This window comes from Cyrtonyx montezumae, unplaced genomic scaffold (genome assembly GCF_038088225.1).
Source record: "Cyrtonyx montezumae isolate F1298 unplaced genomic scaffold, pur_monq_1.0 scaffold_14, whole genome shotgun sequence".
Taxonomy (NCBI): domain Eukaryota; kingdom Metazoa; phylum Chordata; class Aves; order Galliformes; family Odontophoridae; genus Cyrtonyx; species Cyrtonyx montezumae.
Window position 1 is genome coordinate 14,557,133 of NW_027071870.1, and position 23,380 is coordinate 14,580,512.

A 23,380-nucleotide genomic window follows, 5' to 3' on the forward strand; every position below is an offset into this window, starting at 1 on the left:
GTAAAGTTCATCCCTCTTGTAGCACCTGGAGAGAACTGTTGGCTCTCAGTATGTGCACATTTCTCAGTAAAAGCATCTCTAAATTATGACAGCAGTACCATCAATTTTCTGCCCACTAATATATTGGTTGACAGAAGACTACTTCCTTTTATAAAGGATAAATCAGGGCAGAGTTCATATTAGACAAGTTATTACACATGTACAAGAGACAAAAATATTTAAACTAGCAATGAGTAAACATCCCTTAAGCCAAACTTCATATAGTTTTCTGTACAAGTTTAGCGAAGAATCCTTAAGTAATGGGCACTTGCATATAGATATAAACTAATGAGAAATTTGCCTACTCATCTTAATTATGGCCAAACTAGTTTCTCATATGATTGAAGTAGCTCCCCAGTTTACATCATATATATAGAAAAATGCTTTTTGTCAACATTATTTGATACGCAGGTGGCATAGAGTCATATAGTCATAGGTAATGTAAATTATGCAGATTTATTGTATGTCTAACAAACCCAATGGGCATTTTTATGCTGTCCATTGCAAGACATCAGAGTTGAGCACTGGTGGCTTTTTACAATCATCCTCTCCTGTGCTTCTCCTGCTTTCTAAAGTGGTGGCATCCAAAAGAATGTGGGGAAAAAGCCTGATGCAGTTTGTGGAGGGCAAATAAAAATATTTCCAAAATGAATGTTCAGACAGTATAAGAAACTTGGGAAGATGTGATTTTTAAACTGCCATCTCCAAGCCACAGCCAGATTGCTTAGGAAATACATAATATAGTACACCGCACACACAGATGGAGATTCACCTACACTGATAATAACTCAAGAGTTTTTATCTCTGTGTATCCTCAAGCAAGGCATCAGGAGAGAAAATCACTCCTGTAACAAAATTAAACAATTTTAGATCTAACTTTAATAGGCTGAATGAGATTTCAGATTGTTTTCTGTGGAGTCTAAGAAAACAACACAGATACACACTGTCTTTCTTATATAAAATCCATCAACCACCTCATGTTTTACTTACTATGCTCTTTATAAGAAGTAATAAGAAACTAATATATCACCACACAATGTGTTTCATTCTGTAAATGGTCTTCCATTGTAAAGGAGTTTGGAGTAGGCTGTTAAGGAATGCTGAAGTACAGTCACTAAGATTTGTCTGCTCATATGCTTATTTACATTTAAGCGCTGAAACTGCACCAAAAGCCTCATCCTGGGAAAGCAGAAGAGGTGTAGGACAGGCACAAGACAGATAAATAAATAATGCCCTAAATGCTGCAAATATTAATTAAACATGAGCCAGAGCGTAGATCCTGTACCACAAGCTGTATTCTATGGATGCGCACAAATCACAGTTTCAGATTTGTTTATGGCTCTTTTTGCTTTCTAAGTGATAAACAGAAATTGCTTTGACCTCAGAATAAGTGAGGAAGTCCATATGCAGAGATGCAAGGAACTGTATGGCCAGAGCATATGGGACATGAACTGTGTTAGGGGCTGAGTCATCACCAACAAAGAATCTCACATAGCTTCCCCCAGAGCTTCCCAAGAACAGAAATCCTAGGTCAACAAACATCCAGAGTAGGAAACACAGAGGTAGGAGGAATAGTTCTGTTACCAGCCCTCTGAACTCACTGTTGCTTCACAATTGGTGTTCCGTGCAGTATTGTACTTTTCTACACTGATATTATTTAATATACTGGTGTTTCAGAGCTCTTATTTTGAATGAGGACCTCATTTTGAACACTGATAGAGTGGAGAGATGTTCCCTGCTCCAAGAACTAGATAAATTAACAATAATGGCAGTAAGCAGATCTATTTAGAGTAGATCCCTGCTCTTGGCAGGTCATGATTGGTTTCCAGAGGAGGCACAGGGGCAGGTGTTTGTGTGTGTCGGTGGTGTATCATACTAAGCAGCTCGTTGTCCACTTCAGAGGAAGCCTTCATGGCTCTGGGTTCACACCTCTCTCTTTTAATTCAAAGAGCAACCAGCCCCCTGCAGCCACCAGCTTTACCCTGAACCACTGACTATCCCAGTATTCCCTGTTTTTCCCTTCCCTTTGATTTTCAGGAAAAAAAAAAAAAAGAAAGAAAGATAAGAAAGAAAAAAAAAGTGTTCTGGCTTTTCACGTCTTCATTTCAGTTCCCTGATGAAGCAGAAGACAAAAGTCATAATGCTTAATACTTCTTTTTTCTTTTAAAAAAGAACTCCCTAATCTGAATATTCCCTTGCCTCCCTGTTTAAAAAAAAAAAAAAAAAAAACTGTTCCAGACAAAAATCCCATTCAGTCAGAAGATTTTTCTCTCAGCACATTCCTCTGCTGCCTTCAAGAAAAGCTTTCCTTCCTTTTCCCATGTGGGCTAGTGTGGGATATCAGAACAAATGCCTTGGATTGAAAACCAATTATAAAAAGCAGATCGTTTGTATCTGTCCACCTCAGAGGCCACCCTCTCAGGGACCCCAGGCAGCATAGCTGCAGATGGGAACAATCCCAATTTAACCCATTTCTATCCTCCAGTACACAGTCTTTCTTTCTTTTTTTTTACCCTTGGGCTGTTCAATTGGATGTGCTGCTCCAACTGCTTTGCCTCATGGCTCTCAAGGGCCCATGATGCCAGCCAGACCTTACCTTCAAGCTTCCCTCTGTAGGAATGAGAATAAAAAGCAAACCAAAGAAGAATTGGCACATGTTACCAGTCCCTTGCAGATAGATGCAGGTTTGAATTCATCCAGTGCAATGTAAGACACCAAAATGAACTCCTGCACCAGTAACACAGCCATGCCAAGATTGACATAACCATGCCAAAGCTGACACCACCATGCTGAGGTTGCTGTCATGTATGTTAAGAAACATGAACCATTTTAAAGTGTGCAAAACATCCACACTTCACCACAGATAGAGGAGATGGAATGAGGTGATCATCCCAACCACTCTGGCACCATTGTGGTCATTTGCATCCCACAGAGCCTTTCCACTTGTCTGTTCAGCCAAAAGTACTTGGGCAATGCTGTCGCAGCTCTGCACACTCAGTAATTCTGTCTTGATGGCTGTTTCTCAAATTCATCTGTACAGGTTGGTTTTGACATCAAGAAAGTAAATCCCTATCTGGAAACTGGCTGCTTAAACTAAATGATGTGGCGTGGTGGCTGCTCAAGTCATAATTTAGGAGGCTGTGAGTCTCTCAGTAAGTGCAGTGGTTTAAAGACGTCGTTATTTTTCCCACAAAATTTATCACATTCTTTTCTGTAAAGAAACCCCATTTACTGTCAGTCATCATCAGCCCAACTGCCTAGGTTATCAGAAGGAAGGTAGAGAAGCATCTCCTGATGCACGGGCTTTCTTGCTTCCCTATGTCTCTTCTTTCAAAATAAAGCAAGGCTCCCATGGCTGTAAAAATGCAACTGTTAATAGCTGCAAATGCTGCTGTAGAGAAATCAGATCAGTTTTATCCAATAAGTTTTGTATTATTACATCAGAGTTGACCTGTCCTGGGTAATTTCAAACTCCATAAAAACCAAACAAATTATTTAGGATTGGTTTATAATGTCCACATTGTGTTTTTAGAATAATGTTATTAAAGAAACCTCTGACAAATAAAGTAGCTTGTGGTAATCAATTAAATTATGAGAATTAAATAATTCAGTAAGACATTGTTAACACTGAGCTGGCAAACAACTGGTAGCCATCTGTCATATTCCTCTCGTGTTCAAAGTTGCATTTTAAAACACAATTATTAATAGTGCTCATTAGCTGCCAAGCAAAAGAGCATGACACACACTTCTGCTGAGATTAGCTAATATTAACAAACACTACTCACTTTTCCAAATTTGAACTGAAACTTGCTGTGTGATATCAAGGCCAGGACAAATCTTTCTGCTGGGGACCAGAGGGAAAGGAGAGACTGCATTGATGCTGTCAGCCCAAGGACAACACCCAGTTGTCAACGGTTTACGGGCAGGTTCGGCCCGGTTCCGTGACGATTGGTGCGGGGGACCCACGGACCCACGCCCCAGGAAAGGGGAAGGGGGAAAGGGAAAAGGGAAAAGGGAGATGGGCCTAGGAACAAAACAGCGGCAACGATCTGAGGAGGAAAGCTAATTTACTAAATAAGATATCAGAAAGCAAAATAACACAATATAATACAATATAATTGGAATTAAAGCTAATAAATCAAATAAAATGAGCAAGAGAGAGAGTGTCCGATAAACCGAAGGCCTTACGCTAACGCTGAAGGCGGACGGCAGCGAGTACCCACTGCTGAGTCGATCCCAAAGGAAAGAGAGTGTCCCGTGACCGCAGACAGTTTTTATCTTTCCCTCTGAGCGTAAACACGTAAGAACGCAAAGCATCGCAAAGTCCTCTGGGGAATGGAGTTCTTCTTCTCTTCTGAGACAAGTATACCTGGAACTATTGATGATCCACGGAGCTGGAGCATTAACTCTTTAACTCTAAATGCACTACATGATGTTATGATGTGGAATACCAGTACCAAAAATCATAAAACCATGACATTCCACCCCTTATTCCACGTCACTACATCATGTTTGATATATATGTATAGAAGAATAATGATTAACATGCATTAAATACACACATAACATATATATGTATATACATGGAATTACCGACCGCACTCCCCCAACATCAAATTCCCTTGTGGTACACATTGAACATCCCCATTCTTCTGCATCACCCACCAAGTGGACCCAGGTCCTTGAGCAAAAACAGTTCCACGGAGAGGTTTGCCCTTTCCAGAAGCTGGAAGGACCCAAACTGCTTTTCCCAACATGTTCTTTACATGTACTACAGGGACCTTATCTCCCTCTACAGTAGGTAGAGATCTGGATTGGGCAGGACCATCGCGATTGATGGATCCTCGAGTGTTGACCAACCAGGTGGCTTCTGCCAAATGCTTCTCCCAGTGCTTAAATGTTCCGCCACCCATTGCTTTCAACATTGTTTTTAACAACCCATTGTACCTTTCAATTTTACCAGAAGCTGGTGCGTGATAGGGGATATGATAAATCCATTCAATACCATGATCTTTGGCCCAAGTATTTACAAGAGAATTTTTGAAATGAGTCCCATTATCGGACTCAATTCTCTCTGGAGTGCCATGTCGCCATAGGACTTGTTTCTCGAGCCCTAAGATGGTGTTTCGAGCGGTAGCATGGGGTACTGCATATGTCTCAAGCCACCCAGTGGTTGCTTCCACCATGGTGAGCACATAACGCTTACCACTGCGAGATCGTGGCAAGGTGATATAATCAACCTGCCACGCCTCCCCATATTTATACTTTTGCCATCGCCCTTCCCCCCAAAGAGGTTTCATTCTCTTAGCTTGTTTAATTGTGGCGCATGTATCACAGTCATGGATAACCTGTTCAATAGCATCCATAGTTAAGTCCACCCCTCGATCTCTAGCCCATTTATATGTTGCATCTCTTCCTTGATGGCCAGAGGTCTCATGGGCCCAGCGAGCTAAAAATAATTCACTCTTGTGTTGCCAGTCCAAGTCTGCTTGAGCCACCTTAACTTTGGCAGCTCGATCTACCTGATGGTTGTTTTGTTGTTCCTCAGTTGCCCGGCTCTTAGGAACATGAGCATCTACATGGCGCACCTTTACAACCATATTCTTTATTCGGGCAGCAATGTCTCTCCACAGTTCAGCAGCCCAAATAGGTTTACCCCTCCGTTGCCAACCATTTTGTTCCCATTGCTGTAACCACCCCCATAAAGCATTTGCCACCATCCATGAGTCAGTGTAAAGATAAAGCACTGGCCACCTCTCTCGTTCAGCAATATCTAAGGCCAGCTGGACAGCCTTTACCTCTGCAAATTGACTTGATTCTCCTTTTCCTTCAGTGGCCTCTGCAACTCGTCGCGTGGGGCTCCACACAGCAGATTTCCATCTGCGGTGCTTACCCACAATGCGACAGGATCCATCTGTGAACAGGGCATATCTCTTTTCATTGTCTGGTAGTTCATTATATGGTGGGGCCTCTTTGGCACGTGATACCTCCTCTGCTGGTGTTGTTCCAAACTTTTTACCTTCAGGCCAGTCCATGATCACTTCTAGGATTCCTGGATGACTGAGGTTCCCCATCCGAGCTCGCTGTGTAATCAGCGCAATCCACTTGCTCCAAGTGGCATCAGTAGCATGATGGGTGGAGGGAACCTTTCCCTTGAACATCCAGTTCAGCACTGGCAATCGAGGTGCCAGAAGGAGCTGCGTTTCAGTACCGATTACTTCGGAAGCAGCTCGAACCCCCTCGTACGCAGCTAAGATCTCCTTCTCAGTTGGAGTGTAGCGCTCCTCAGACCCCCTGTACGCCCGACTCCAGAATCCAAGGGGTCGGCCTCGGGTCTCTCCCGGAGCTCTTTGCCACAAACTCCAAGTGGGACCTTCCTTTCCAGCAGCAGTGTAGAGGATGTTCTTTACATCCTGTCCCGTCCGCACTGGCCCCAGGGCCACGGCACGGGCTATCTCCTGCTTAATTTGCTCGAAAGCCTGCTGCTGCTCAGGGCCCCACACAAAATCATTCTTCTTCCGCGTCACCCGATAGAGAGGGCTCACAATGAGACTGTAGTTTGGAACATGCATTCTCCAAAAGCCCACTACACCCAAAAAAGCTTGGGTCTCCGTCTTACTAGTGGGTGGAGACATGGCAGTGATTTTGTTAATCACATCTGTAGGGATGTGACGACGTCCATCTTGCCACTTTATACCTAGGAACTGAATTTCCTGTGCAGGCCCTTTCACTTTGCTTCGCTTGATAGCAAAGCCAGCTTGCAGAAGGATCTGGATTATTCTCTCTCCTTTCTCAAAAACTTCTCCTGCTGTATTGCCCCACACAATGATATCATCAATGTATTGTAAGTGCTCAGGAGCACCACCCTGTTCCAATGCAGTTTGGACCAATCCATGACAAATGGTTGGGCTGTGCTTCCACCCCTGGGGCAAACGGTTCCAGGTGTACTGAATGCCCCTCCAAGTGAAGGCAAACTGTGGCCTGCATTCTGTGGCCAAAGGAATTGAAAAGAAGGCATTAGCAATGTCAATGGTGGCATACCACTTGGCTGCTTTTGACTCCAGTTCGTACTGGAGTTGTAGCATGTCTGGCACAGCAGCACTCAGTGGGGGTGTGACTTCATTCAGGCCACGGTAATCTACCGTCAGTCTCCATTCTCCACTGGCTTTACGCACCGGCCATATGGGGCTGTTAAAAGGTGAGTGAGTTTTGCTGATCACTCCCTGGCTCTCTAGCTGACGAATCAGGTTATGAATGGGGAGCAAGGAATCCCTGTTGGTTCGGTACTGCCGTCTGTGCACCGTTTTTGTAGCAATCGGTACCTGTTGCTCCTCCACTTGGAGCAACCCCACAACAGACGGATCTTCTGATAGGCCAGGCAAAGCAGACAGCTGCTTAATGTTGTCTGCATCCACAGCAGCTATTCCAAAGGCCCATCGATACCCTTTGGGATCCTTAAAATATCCCCTTTTGAGGTAATCAATACCAAGTATACATGGAGCCCCTGGGCCAGTCACAATAGGATGTTTTTGCCAGTCTTTACCAGTGAGGCTTATTTCAGCCTCCAACATGGTTAACTCTTGGGAACCCCCAGTCACCCCAGAAATATAGATTAAGTCTGTCCCTTGGTGACTCGAGGGCATTAGAGTGCACTGTGCACCAGTGTCCACCAGGGCCTTATATTTCTGTGGTTCTGATGTGCCAGGCCATCGAATCCACACAGTCCAATACACTCTATTATTCCTTTCCCCCACCTGGCTGGGGGGCAGGGGCTATTGTGGCTGGTAGGTACCTCGCTCAGTTCTGAAGAAGTACCGTTCAGACAGGAGGGTGTCTCGCTTGGACTGGATGACATCTTGTTGAAAACGGAGGTTGTCTCGCTCGGTCTGGAGGGTGTCCATGTTGGATTGAAGAGCTTGTTGTTGAGACTGGAGGGCATCTCTCTCAGATTGGAGGGAGTCTCTCTCAGTCTGGAGGGTGTCTCTCTCGGATTGGAGGGCGTCTCTCTCGGATTGGAGAGCTTCTTGTTGAGACTGGAGGGTGTCTTTCTCGGTCTGGAGGGCGTTTCGCTCGGATTGGAGGGCGTCTAGATTGGACTGGAGAGTCTGATTGTCAGCTAAAAGACTCTCTTTCTGGATCAGGAGACTGTCCCTTTCGGCTCGGAGACTCTCTCGCTCTATTTCAGAAACTCTATGCCTCTCTGGGATAGTATTGAATAAGGCCCGATAAGCATAAGCCAGACCCCAAATAATTTGGGCCTCCTCAGATCTGTTTGAGCCGCAACATCCCTGTCTCAAATATCTGCTTAAGTTCTCAGGATCTTGCAGGTGTTCAGGAGAAAAGTTCCATGACACCGGTGATGCCCATTTCTCTAAAGTCTCTCCTATGTCCCTCCAAACTCCCTGCCAGTCAGTATTCTCTGGCTCTGGGGAGGGTTTTCTCAAAATATTATAAATACAAATACTGAGTAAAAGTACATTCAGGGAGACTGACACCACAATCATAACAAGCATTGGATGGGCATTCAGAAAACGCATAATGAATTCAAAGGAGAGGCCAGGATACAAAAGCCAGGTAGGTATGTCCATCAGTGTTTTTAGTTTATCATATAGAGACCAAGCTCCATGGATCAGACTGGCAAACTTAATTAAGTCCCAGTACGTTCTGAGCATTACAAGGGAAAAACCGATGAAATGCAGTCCCTTTAAGACCAGTTTAAAAAGAGAAAGCATTTTTTTTTCTCTTTTCTAAAACTAGCTGGCAGTACCCAAAAAGTTTACAAATATCCCAGGACAACTGGCAGTACGCCCAGACTTCAAGGTCGTGTTTTGCCGTACAGCACCTGCAGTACAGATAAGCCTGCTAACGAGAGACAGAGATTCACTCTAAAAGTATGTCTCTGCTCGGCTAAGGCAGCTGGTTTTCGTGCCCCACGTTGGGCGCCAAAAATGTCAACGGTTTACGGGCAGGTTCGGCCCGGTTCCGTGACGATTGGTGCGGGGGACCCACGGACCCACGCCCCAGGAAAGGGGAAGGGGGAAAGGGAAAAGGGAAAAGGGAGATGGGCCTAGGAACAAAACAGCGGCAACGATCTGAGGAGGAAAGCTAATTTACTAAATAAGATATCAGAAAGCAAAATAACACAATATAATACAATATAATTGGAATTAAAGCTAATAAATCAAATAAAATGAGCAAGAGAGAGAGTGTCCGATAAACCGAAGGCCTTACGCTAACGCTGAAGGCGGACGGCAGCGAGTACCCACTGCTGAGTCGATCCCAAAGGAAAGAGAGTGTCCCGTGACCGCAGACAGTTTTTATCTTTCCCTCTGAGCGTAAACACGTAAGAACGCAAAGCATCGCAAAGTCCTCTGGGGAATGGAGTTCTTCTTCTCTTCTGAGACAAGTATACCTGGAACTATTGATGATCCACGGAGCTGGAGCATTAACTCTTTAACTCTAAATGCACTACATGATGTTATGATGTGGAATACCAGTACCAAAAATCATAAAACCATGACACCAGTCAATGCTAACCGTCTTCCTACAATTCTTCTGCAATAACAGCTCATCAGCATCCCCACTAGTCTGTCCATTCCACTGCTGTGCTGTCCTTGCTGTTATGAAGGTTTTTTAATGTCTGAAGTGAATTCTCTGGTGCAGTTTAAGTCCATTACTTCTAGTTGTGTTAATGCACATGGAATGCAGTCTGTTCCTTTCTTCTGCGAAGCAGTTTTTTATAACTTGGAAGACTGTTATGACCCCAGTCAGTCTGCTCTTCTTAAAGCTAAACAATTTGTTCAACACGTAAGGACTGATTTTTAAAAGTGTTGAACTCCTGCCATTCCCAATGCTTTTATTTGTGTGATTGAGAGTGAAAGAACCTCAGTATGTGTGATGATCAAGTTGTATTGTCTGATGCCCTGTAAATGCTGATACATATGAAGGGCACAAAAGCTGTTTATAGCTGTATTTGTGTATTCTTGTCTCTCCAACAAATGTGTATTTAGAGAACCTGTGACCAGCCTTCTAACTGCATCCACAGGGCAGGAGCACCTTCACAATAAGAGCAAATTTTAGTGGAAGCTTGGCTGCTTTGTATGCCAAGCTTTGCTGAAACATTCAGACAAAATTGTTTTCTCTTCTCCTTACAAAAAAATAAAAAAATTGGCTGCTGTTTTATTTTAAATTTGTTTATACTATTATACGACATAGCTACTGTCAAAATTATGATCATTTTTATTTTTTAAGTATTTACCATTGTTGGAAAATATATACTTAAGAAGCTTAAATTTAAATACTTTTCTGTCCCAAGGCAGTGCAGAGTGATGTTTCTTTCTATAATGGGCTTCTCGTGGAGAAATGGTGATTTTGAGTTTGAGTTCCAGTTGGCATCACTTGGAACGATTTTTTTATAGTGAATATGATACAAAATATTCTGTTATTGTCCTGTGTTAGCATTCCAGCATGGCTAGAAATAAATCCCACCACTACCTGCTTTTTGTCTTTCAATTTCCATTGTAAATACAGAATTCTTTATGTCCTTGTAGGCCTTCATGAAATAGCTTCTTCCTGCCATTGGAGGCTGTTGATACAATTGTAATGCAATCAGTAACATCTACTTGTACAGCTTCTCATAAATGCAGAGTTATATATTGTCATTCTGGAGAAAAGAGTTTTTGAAATGTCTTGTTTACTCCCCATGAACCATCTCTCCTGGAAACAACTTTCTTAGACAAATACGGAGAACATTTACAACTATAAATAAAAATTACAGCTTGAAATTTGGTCCTCTAAATTTGGTCCTTTAAATTTTGTTTTGCGTCTTTTTTGAAAAAAAAAAAAGGGAAGAGAATAATGAAAAAAGAAAAAAAGGAGTCTTAATTTATAATATCTATCTGAGGAACTGTGTGGCATTTTTGTATCTAAAGATGTCGTTTATTTTTATTCATAATATTCCACCAAATTGGCAAGGACTAATAGTGCCACATATTAAAATATATGCAAACTGTAAAGGGTGAATATATAATTTACCTAATCTTATTATGAAATAGTAAACAAAGATAACACCAAATTTCACCACTGTTAATAAAGCTGAAGCAGTGTCTTTTAATGCACATACACTAATAGGCAATTACATGCAAGATGGAAGTGCACCATCATTTTGGTAGATATATATCTAGCCATATTAATTCCCTGTAAACACCTACTTTTAATTATCCTGTCATCTGTGTTTCCCACCTCCACAGGTTCCATAATTCACCTCTGAAATGTGCAAACTGAGGTTTTTCTCCTCCTCCTCCTTCCAGACACACACTAAATCTTCCATTGTTCAACCAATGGATTGAAATATTAAATTCTAATTTTTATTGTCTGTATTGATTGAAAGATATCTTGTTTTTAAAGCCTGCCTGAGTTTGGTTGACATGAACCCATCCATTGCTGCTCTAGGTGTGCAGTAAATTTTGTCATCCGAGATGACAAAATGCCACCGAAACTGAAGGCACAAACAAAATCTTTGAGAACAGGTGCTAAACAGAAACAACAAAAGCTTAAGGTGACTAAAGAGTTCCCCCAGGCTAAAGAGAAAATAATTTGATAAGGTTTATAAACATACTGTAAAACTGGTCTATTGCATGGTTGGTGTGAAAGATATCCAATAACAGTATGGCATAAAACAGTTTTAAACTAAAAGCGGGGAAATTTAGAATGGATGTTTTTGTTCAGAGTGAGCTGACAGCCTAGAACAGGATGTCCAGAGTAATGGATGCTCCATCTCTAGAGGTATTGGAGGCCAGACTGGGTGGAGCCCTGGGAAGCCTGATCTGGTGTGTGGCAACCCTGCCCATGGCAGCTCCACAGATGGATGCAGATGATTGTAAAGGCCCCTTCCAACACAAGCCACTCTATGATTCCATGATATGATAAAACTTCACAGTTTTACTTTTTGATTGATGATTTGGGTAGGTATTAGCAACCTCATCAAGAAAGCTCCTGTTCTCATTGATTAGTTAGTGGATAATCTCTCAATTGAGAAATGAGAATATTTTCCCAGTGGAAAAGTTTGTGTGTGACATCCTGTGTCTTGAGTGTCAGTCCTATATGTCTGACATCCACAAGCAATCAGGCATGGGAAGAGTACACTTCAGTTCACTGCATCTTGATATCCAGACAAACACTCATTGCTGGTGCTGAAGCCAGGGACTGCTCTGGTCCTAAGTCTATCTGTAGCACTCTTCTCATTAAAGATTAGCTATGTTCTTCTCATTTCAGTTAAGGAAACTGGTAGAGATGGTATGGAGAGAATAACACCCTTAATCTTGATCCCAACTTAACAGTCTCACATGCATCAAGACAGCGTCTCACACATTTCTCAGGAAGCAAACCCTTAGCAAAAAGTGTCGAAGTATTCACTTAGGAAAATCTTTTGTCAAAAACATTCATAAATAGCTTCATTCTTTTGGTTCATGACATCATTACAATCCCTTAATGAAATTGCAATTCAAGGAGGCTAATTTGTGCTCTAATTATATATTAGTCTGGGCTGAAAGGTTTCTGGACAGAAAAAGGTTTTCTTCAGGCAATCTTTTATTCTGCTTATTGTATTTACTTAACAAAGAGCAGTCAGCTTTTACTGTGCTTTCTCATAATAGAGTTGAGTTGTAATATTTCCTAGCTAAGGGCAAACATCTGCAGTAATTTTTTGATGGATTCTGATAACAGTCTTTAACAAGAGCAAGGATTAATTGCAAATGTAGGAATAACCAAACTGAAAAGCTAACGGATGTAATGGTGAAATGGAAAAAGTTTAAGAGCTCTTCAGCAAGAATGCCTTCTAGATCAGTGGCTGCCTGAGAAAAGAACATATTAGCTAGGTAATTCAAGGAAATTCAGAGAAATGCTTTATTACCAACAAGGAAAGTTTCCAATGCAAATAATTTGTCCTGTGTTACTTGACAGAAGATATCCTTAAATTGGTTTTTATGATTTTGACATAAGATGAAAGCCCAGCATTACAGAATTCACATCCTCTTCCACTCTCTAAGACTTTTTAAGCAGAAAGGTATTGTCCATGGCATGGAACGCATATTTCTGTGCAATCTACTATCATCAAGATAAAGAGAAAATGCAGAATAAAGAAAATGCACTTAAAGTGAATGTGAATAAGGATTTCGAATAAGATTCTTGTAGTCTGGATAATAGTTTCTTGTGTCACACCATAAGAGTTTTCTAAATACCAAATCAATTTCTAGAAGAATTATAATCCATTGTGGTATCTTGTACCATCTCTTGTGTGCATTTTCTGAGACCTTTGATTTCCCCTGTCAGTAAGGGGAACAAGAATGGGTGAGCTCATGGTCTCACTCAGCAGAGGAGTTCCCCTTCCTCCCAGGGGTGCCTGCCTCCAGTTCCCATCTTCCTGCCCCTTTCCCAACCCTTGTTCACACTTCCCACATCCCCAGCTCCTTCCCATCCATGGTCTGGTCTGAAGGAAGCCAGTGCTCAGGCTATGTTGCTAGGAGGCACTATCAGAAGCACTGCCTTCTGGTGGGGTTTGGCCTCTTTTCCCAAGTAACTAGTGACAGGACAAGGGGTTATGGCTTTAAGTTACACCAAGGAGATTCAAATTGGATATTAGGAAAAATTTCTTCTCAGAAGGAGTGTGAGGTATTGGAACAGGCTGCCCGGGGAGGTAGTGGAGTCACTATCCCTGGAGGAGTTCAAGATAAGGGTAGACGTGGCACTGAGGGACATGGCCTAGAGCAGTCAGGCATGGGTTGATGATTGGACTCAATGATCTTCTTTCAACCTTAATGACTCTATGATTAGATACAAAAGTCAGTAAGGATCTGTATTTGCAATTTGCAGTGATAACTGTAACTAATATGTTACAATTCAGTGGATTTTGCTTGAATTGAGTAAAACAAAAAGGAAATGGACTTATCAAAGTGCTTTCACCTGAGTAAAAGCATGGAGTAGATCAGGGAACATTGACAAAATGCTGAATTTATGTCTCTTTTATTGTGTTTTCTTCTAGAAAAAGTAAGCATACTATCAACCTTTATAGCACCCTTCAAGTATTTGAGTCCTGGTTCAAGCACCATGGAGGATGAAGACAATTTAAGTAAGCAGATTCCTTTTTTTATAGATAAATGAAATCCAGAAATAAAAGCTCTGTAGTGTAGTTCTTCACTCAATCCACCTGGAGAAAAAAATAATTAAAAAAAAAAATTAAAAAAACCCACAAAAAATAGAAACCAAATTAAATTGAGAAGGGGATTGCAGGGATGATTACGTAGCTGTAACCATAAAATTAGCCACAGGACACTGTGTGCATAAAATTATCTCTGTGGTACTTACACGCGAAAAAGAGCACTGACATTCCTGGTAGTGTGACTTTGGAGCAGGATGGAAACACTGCTGGGCTGGGAGGAGATGTGAAGCCTTCAGAACACCTGCCAGCCCAGGAATGTGCTGCTGGGGCTGGACAGACCTCAGTGAGCCCTCCATTTATTACCAAGAAGAAGTTATCATGTGTTATCCAGCCCTGCTTAATGAAATATAACTTGAATCATTTGAAAATAAATAAATATAGGGGGTGGAAGCTTTCTGAACCAAATGAACAACTCTCTGAGTTTTAGTATCACCTACCAGATGGATTCCTTTCCCAGCCAGACACACACACTGATATGTTGCCCTATTAAAGGCAGTGGGTGGGAGGAATGTTTTTTTCCCTGTTGTTGCTAATCTGCCATGGTTTGATCATGATGCAGCACAAAGAGGAACAGCTTTTGAAGGAGCAAAGCCCTATGCTTTCTGCTGCTAAGGATCACTTTGTACTGCTGCACAGGGAATAGCAGGTTTTTGCATATCTTAGGAAAGGTGAAAAAATCTTGAAAATCCTTCAGAACTGGTCCCAGGGAGGCTACATTTTCAGGAAGAGATATGAGAAGTACACACTGGAAACATATTATGCACATGATGAGCTTGTGCAGGCACCTCCTGCGTAATGTTTCCCAAAAGTGCTGCTTAGTTATTTTTAGGTAATGTAGGAAGTTTGTACAAGCCAAACACTGTAACACCATTTTCTTATTGCTGCTGTAATGCTAAGACTGCTTCGTGCCTGCGCTGGTTATAAAATAGCTCATATGGACAGGGTTAGCTGTTTTCAGAAAATAGCAAATTTCACTGTTTTCAAGAGCACTGCGCCTAGACCTCTCTCGGGTCAAACATTCACTTCTTGTATAATGGCATAGATCCCATTAATTTCTGTAGCATGCAGGTACTCCTGTACTAATTAGACATTTGAAAGAGCTTCACTGATTTGCTCTGAAGAAGTAGAAACTTTTTCTTATGTTAACAATTTAACAAAAGTGTAGGAAAATGCCAGCAAAGTAGAGGAGTGTTTGGGTTATCCTTGCTAACTGTGTACTCTCTGAGAGCATCTCTGTCCTTACTGTGCTGTATCGGTATGCAGAGTCCCACTAGCTGAAATGGATTCAAGTTCTGTTTCACATTTCTTTAGACCTGCTTTTTAATAGGGGAGCCATGCCAGGTTAACTGCAAGTGCATTTTCAACTGGTGGTTATTAGCATATAGACTGTACTAATGTGGTTTATGATCCATAAACAAATGCTGGAAAAATGTACTGAAGACTGTAGGCAATTTTGGAATGGCTTTTTTGGGTAGGCTATAATCAGTCTCCAGTGCAGTCTTTACATTGACCACGAGGGAAAAGGAACACCCTATATATTCCCAGAGGTTGGCAGCTAAGGGTTTAAGAATTGTAACACAGTTAGAAATAGGATATTTAGTTCTGTACTCTGTCTGCAACATTTGCTGTTAGTGATGCATTGAGAAAAAGGATGCTTAAATGGTGATTGTACCCTCAGTTTATCTTTTTAGCACTCAGCAAGGAATTTACTCAGCTAGAATTTGCACCTGAATCTTCATATTTCTTGTTCAGCAACAGACCTGTCTAGTCCTCTCCAGAGCCTGCTGATACTTTTGGTCTCAACAGCAGAGAGGAACAGGAGTTCAGTGATATTTTTTTTTGTGTTGCAAAAAGTGCACCCTTTTGTTGCTTCAAATCTCCTGTCTCCAGGGCTGGGGCTGATTGAAACAGTAAATAATCATTCCCTGTTCACTGCCTGCTTTTCTTTCATGATGCTACAGACCTCTGCCTGCCCCTGATCTTGAATTGTTCCATCCACACTATGCCACAACAATGCAGACTACCACCCAACACAGATACTCACAGATCTGGGCTTCATCTCTAAGAGAAGTATATGATTCCTGCGGATCTCATCGTGCTGTGGAGCCAAATGCATAGATGTGGTGCATATACCTCTTCTCAATGCCTGCACAGAGCTGCTGCTGTTGATGATCCCCAGCATATGGATCTCAGAAACAGCAAAAGTCACGTGTAATCAATCCCAGCACAAGATTCAATGTCTTGAGGCTTGTTTAGTTTTGAGCTTGTTGGTCAAATCCTTCTTCAGGCAGCTTAAGGCCTCAGAGCTTTCGATGGTACATTTGAGATACAGCAAGCTCCATGTCTCTAAGAATGCAGTGAGCAATTCCTCCAGCAATGAAAGCCCCAAGCTATCACACCGACAGACAAAGGAGAATTAAACCTCCTAGTTTCATTTTGAAAGCTGTATCTATTACCTACGTTTGAATCTCTCCCATGCTTAAAGCTAAGCTATACTCTGTCCTGATTCAGGCAGAGAAGTACTTAAATGTATTCCTGCTCAGAACTGCCTGAATTGTTGGCTGCACAGACTTGCTGGACAGAGAGCATCAGAGTATGAGCATCAGCTAAGTAAGGTCATTTGAATAATTTCCCATGTTGTTAGGAGCTGTATCTTCATTCTGGAACAGCCAAAGGCAATGGCAATCACTTCCAAAATTTTTCAGTCCCCAGTTTAAGTAAAATCCCATACCTCTGTGCATTGGCAATGTTTCTCTACACACCAGTAAAACCTAGCACTATTGTTTTAAGCAGCCTGAGCCCTATGAGCTGGTGCGGAGGGCTCCAGCTGCAACAGAGATCAGGCTTGGTTTCTCATAAGTAGGTTTACCATACTGACTTCTTTCACGAGGATTTTATGAAATATGTGTGCTTGCACATTAGAGAAGATGGAGTGAATCCTACTGTTAGCTACAAGTTTACTATCCTAAAATCAAGAATACAGACCTAGAAATCCCCAGCCAAAGAGTTCAAAGCCCCCTACTATGGATTCAATACACGTATGAAAATGTCGTCCTGTTTGCATGAGGAATTGGCCCTACATTGCTTTTGATGTAGCAGCTGACCTTGCACAAAGTTACTGAGGCTCTGGCTCACAGGTTCATACCTATTGCTTCTGATTTAACCATTTTTAATTTCAAGTATGTCAGGAATTACAGAGGCCAGTCTGTTTAACCTCCACAGTTAATGTAATGTAAATGAACAGCAAAAACATACTGTTTGTAAGCAGGTCAAACAGGGGCTAGATATTAAAATGCAGAACATGGAAAATAAAAATTAAGTCCTACCTCTATTGTGGAAAATGCATTCGTAGCAATCTTGTGAATGCAAAAAAATTCATAACAACAGTAACTTTCTGTGTCTATCAGGTGAATTAGAATTTTGCTATGCTATAGAAATTGCAAAGTCTTTCTTTCAGTATCATAGCTTCTCAATAATGTACTGCCCCTTGTGACTCGATACGAAAGATGTCAGACAGAGTGAAGATGCCATCTACCATCTCTCCTTCCCCATCCTCCCTGGAAGTTGGCTAGGCAGCAGAATAACCTTCAACAGGAACAATATTATCTCTTCAAATGTAGCGTGGAGTATCGGATGGGTAGTTCAGCAGAGCCCTTATGACCCAGAGACATAGGCAGTGTCATTATTAGTGATGCATTATAGTTCTGAAAAGCTCCTGATGATCAAACTCTCTAGGTTAACTCTACTGTGCATAATGACCAAAAGAAAAAAAAATTGAAAGAGCAGACAGAAGATTGAGGAATAGTGCATAAATAAAAGTATTTCACTAACTGCTTGCAATTACTGAAGCCAACACAAGTCTGCAATGTCTCCTCCTGTTTGTGATACTGCAAAAATCAAGGAATAAAGTTACCTGAGGAGACACGACAGTTTGTTATTATTTTTTTTAGAAATATTACACAATAGATTAGAAATTGTTACAGAGAAAAAATTGTAATATTTTTCCTTCTCCTTTTTTTTACTCTGACCCCTTACAATTTTATTATTCTCCAACCTTTCATCATAGGAGAGATATATTTGATTATCATTTCTTCCAAAGGTAGAGAATGTGTTTGGGGAACTCAAGAGTAAAGATATTACAGGAGATAAGAGCTAACAGGGCTGAAAATGATCCACAGTTTTGCATCTTTTCTGTGTGCATCCTCTGACTTACCCCTTTCCTTTTAGAGCTCTTCATTTCTAAAATTGCCTGTGATTGTTCTATTACAGCTGCTTACAGTATTTATCTTACGTAGTTTGGTGTCATTTGCCTGCTTTGTCTGATTTTCACAATAGAAGTACATGTGCCACCATTAGAGAAATAATCTTGTGTCTACTACACAGAGGTCTCATAAAAGGCACATTTCAAAGACCTCCTATTTCAAAAATACCTGAAAGTATAAAGTAATCTCACATTGTCCGGCTGCTGTCAGATATCACACAAGTCCATCAGGCTTACAAGCTTTTTGAAGCTGCCTCTCTTTTCCATGACACGATGACTTCTGACCTGCTGCAGCTTGCACTGAAGTCTATGAAGAATTCAGCTACATCCTGGCCACTCAGGATAGGGCCTTCTAGGTATCCAAGGGTCTGTAAGGACACTTGTATGGATTTCCTCCACTGTGACTATGCAAAAGCAGACCATAAATACAGGCATGTCACCTTCATGCACACCCACCTTTGTGTCCATCTATCTGTTGTGTGTGATGTCTGCAAGTTTTACACTTGAATCATTGCCCTTTTTTTTTTTTTTTCACTACATCAGGGAGAACTCTGGCAGACAAACACTGCGCTAGAGAATTTCACGGACCAAATTTAAGTAATGTTTATTTTATATCCCATATGTTTAGTTAATCACATGTTAGTGAGAGTGATTAAGGCATGATGCTTTATGATACTCTGACTATGAAAGGAAAAAAAATAGCTGCAAAAGATACTATACGAATTACTAATACAAATAACCCCCTGAGTTTTCCTATTTTGTGGTCCATAATCAATACAAATTAATTTCAACCCTGAATACAGTGTGAAGCACATACTATCTTTCTTTCCACCTTCCTGACTAAAACATCATAATGTACCAAATCTGGGTCTGTAAAAACCAACTGGGTGAGAGAAGAGAGGAGGTGTGAAATATAGAAGCAAATCTGCTTACTTAAAAAAAAAGTGTCTGAGTCAAAATATTAAAAAAGTCAGATAAGTAAAAATGAATAAATGAAAACATGAGAAATAGTCCCAGTGGAAAATGGCTGGCTGAAGTCACTGCCAAGACAAACAGAGCAAAGTTAAAGTTGGCATCTCCTTCCCCTCAGATCTAAGCTTCCATAAATAGAGTTGTGAACTCAACAAGAAAAGACCACATTATCCTTGTGTCTTACTTAACCTGACCTTTTAAATGTCTTATTTCCAGTTAGGCTGGTTTAAAGATGTCACATTTTATACAGCTGAATGCCAAGTAATGAAGCTTTTCTTTTTCTATTATGTATTTCTTTTTCTTTCATTCCTCACCTGTCTACATTCTCTCCCTTTAGCTTTACAAAGTAAAAATTAACTAGTCACTGAAGACCTTAATTTGTCAGTCCACATACTGCCTCAGCAAAGCACCTTGCACACATTCAGAGCTCGGGAAATAACGTCAGTGAAACGCAGACACAGACTGGAATCTTGGTCTGTGCCAAAGAGTTTCCAGGAGAGGGAACTAAAAGCCTCAGCCCTACAAACGGGCTGCCCCATGTGCAGTCACACCAGGATTTTTACTCAGAACCGAGCAGCGAGATGCTCTTTTTGAAACAACTCACATGAGTGGAGCATTACCATTCTGATGAGAAATAAGTATTGTGATGCAAGTGCAGCTCACTGGATAATTAAAGAAGGTTTTTAATTGGGATGTTTGATTTCATATAATTCTCTGCATGCTCCCATGATGTCAGCACAACTCAGGACTGGGCCGCAGCAAAGACGTACTGTTCCAGCAGAAGCTCCTGGTGGCACAGCTGGCTGCTCACGAGTCAGATCCTTGCAGCCAGCTTGCACAGATGGGTAGAGGCTAACATGGCTATGGCCCTGTAGCAAACTGGGAAGATGATTCTCTGCCCTCTCTCTAAGACCACATAGACCTTCCCTGTGCTTGGGACTCATACAGCCTGCAAAGGTGGCAAGATCGTGTCTGGGTGTAACAAAAGGTTCCATGAGCACTGCTGTCTGGAATGCAGCACGCAGGCAGACAGCACTCTGCTCTGAAAGGGATCAGGTGCATCGCTCCAGGGACTGGCTGCTTCAAGGGCCGATTAAGGTCTTGTTTACTTCCCTAACTTGGTGTCTGCCACAAGCAAGGCACAGAAGGGCTGGGGATTGCATAAGAAATGCGATACATTTAAATAATAATCAGAAACTACAGAAATGTTATAGAATGATTATTTAGATATTAGCACATTTTCTGTGTCATTCAGGACATCAATGAAATGAATCCCTGTTCTCTGTCGTACATCAGCTGTAGCAAAGAGCTCTGCCTTGCAGCACAGGCATTGCACAAGTGTAGATGTGAGCACAGTGTGATTCATTGGCTCAACAGCAGAAGAGTGCTATCACTGTCATTTCATTCCCTTCCCCGATCACAGTAGTGCTTCCTGGCAGTCTCCCTCTTCCATCACTTTCTTTGACATAGATCATCCTTTACATCAGTAATCACTCCTGTCATGATGCTCTGGCTTCTTATAGTCTGATTCAGAACTACCTATATTTTTTTGTAAAATTATTTGTTGCTGATGTGGGGGCTAATAGTATCTGCAATTGAACTTGACAGAAAGACTTTCATTTATTAAACTGGAATCTGAACCCAGACCAAATTATTGTTTCAAATGCAATTGGCTATTTCTGATCATTTCTTAGGCTCGGTTTGTGATGTTAGCAACAAAAGAGCCTACAGTGTGAGCAGAACTTGTCAAAGTATTGATAGCAAATAAATTATTCAAGGCATTTGCCCATTTTTCTATTTGTGAATCATTTGTGAATCATTTCTGATTTCTAATAATGTGTTCATAAGCATTCATCCACATGGGTTATGGAAAAAAATCTCAGCCTAAGGGAGCTTTGCAACTATTCACTTTCTACTAGTAATTATCCAGTCTGAATACAGCATTTTATTAAAGTCACAAGGCATCGCTTATGCTTCATCTTTGAATGATGTAATCTTCTAAAACAGAAGGCTACTGACTAATAGAAGTAGGATTTAGGGACAAATGATCATTCAGAATATGCAAAGAATCTATGCTATAACAAGTAAACCACTATTTGAGGAGGAAAATAAAAACAAACAGGAAAAGCAAAGATATCTATCATTAACTTCTTTTTTCTTTTTTGGCTCTTTTGCTAGCCCCAAGCATGATGTCAGCTGCCCTGATGACAACTGTAATGTGAGGTTTGTTCTTTCTTTACTGACAGGTACCAGCAGTGCAGAAGTAAAGGAAAATCGAAACACTGGCAACCTGGAGGATCATCCAGTATCCTCCAATGAGAGGCCAAGAGGGGGAACACCTAGCAGTAAGAGAAAAAGGCCCTTAGAGGATGGCAATAATGGCCATTTCTGCAAACTCCAACTCATCTGGAAGAAAGTATCGTGGTCAGTGACACCAAAGAATGCTCTGGTCCAGCTACATGAACTTAAACCTGGTTTACAATACAAAATGGTTTCCCAGACAGGTCCAGTGCACGCTCCAGTTTTTGCTGTTGCTGTGGAAGTAAACGGACTCACGTTTGAAGGCACAGGACCCACAAAAAAGAAAGCCAAAATGCGTGCTGCAGAGCTAGCTCTGAAGTCATTCGTTCAGTTCCCCAACGCCTGCCAAGCTCACTTTGCCATGGGGAACGGCATTAATCCATCCACGGACTTTACTTCTGATCAGGCAGACTTCCCAGATACTCTGTTCAAGGAGTTTGAACCATCCACACACAGTGAGGACTTTTCAGTCTATAACCCCGTTAATAACGAGTTGCTTTCCACCGCTTATCGACATGGGCGCTTACTCTGCCACACATTGGACTTAATGGGCCACGGTAAGCAGAACAGACACAAGATGGCATCCAAAGCAGAGAGTGAGAAGAACCCAGTGGTGCTGCTAAATGAGCTGCGGTCAGGCCTGCGGTACGTCTGCCTGTCGGAGACCGTGGAGAAGCAGCACATCAAGAGTTTTGTGATGGCGGTGCGAGTAGACGGGAGAACATTTGAAGGCTCAGGACGCAGCAAGAAGCTGGCCAAGGGCCAAGCAGCGCAGGCCGCACTGCAGGCTCTCTTTAACATTCGGCTGCCCAGTCACATTCCCAGCAGGAGTAAATGTCACCATTTGCCACAGGTGAGAGCTCCTGGGTAGCCACAACCACGTCGGAAGAGCTCATTCAATTAGTGTGATCAGTATTACTATAGCTGTTATTGTTCTGTCAGATGGCTCCTCTGACATTACAGCAAAACTGTGCAAAGAGATAGCTCTTTTCTCATAGAAACAGCTATCTGCCACAAGCAAAAGCTTAAAAATCATATCCCAAAATCATTGGGCAGAATTTGCTGGCCCTTTCCACATGAAGCGTAGATGAGAGGGCAGAAGGCAGGGTGAAATGTCAATGTTTCCATTTGCTATAGAGAATGATAACATTGACATACACAGAAAAAGCAAGTCATTTTGTAATGCTGAGTCTTTCTTGACAGAAAGAAGTCCATAAACAAAGGGATGTCTTGTATCTTCCCTTTACCGTTAATTTTTGCTGAGGACAGCAGCACCCAGAGGAAACAGCAGCGACAGGGCATGTGTCTTTGTTAAAGCAAATTTTGCAGACAATTTTGCCTCTAGAAAAGTTACTAATTTTTGTTTATTAAAAACTTACTTTTCATTTTGTTTGTTTGTTTGTTTGTTTTCCAAATATGCCTCTAAAAATACAGGGAATGGTGAAAGCTGTGAAGTTTTCCTGGAATAAATGTAGAGATTGCAGCTATATTCATACAGAGAATACAGCCCTGAAGTACATACTTAGCACATCAAAATTTCATAGTTGGTCCTATGCCAAAGGCTATCTTAGCATTACTCAGACTTCTGTCAA

General features: G+C 41.6%; 1 protein-coding gene across 1 annotated transcript in view; it reads left to right on the forward strand.

Annotated features, from left to right (window-relative positions):
• ADARB2 (adenosine deaminase RNA specific B2 (inactive)) overlaps positions 1-23,380 on the forward strand; it is a 298,031-nt gene that overhangs the window by 185,620 nt on the left and 89,031 nt on the right. The window contains exons 2-3 of the mRNA XM_065731583.1: positions 14,078-14,164; positions 21,734-22,641. Of these exons, the coding sequence (XP_065587655.1) occupies positions 14,078-14,164; positions 21,734-22,641 (995 nt within the window). The remainder of the gene's footprint in view (positions 1-14,077; positions 14,165-21,733; positions 22,642-23,380) is intronic.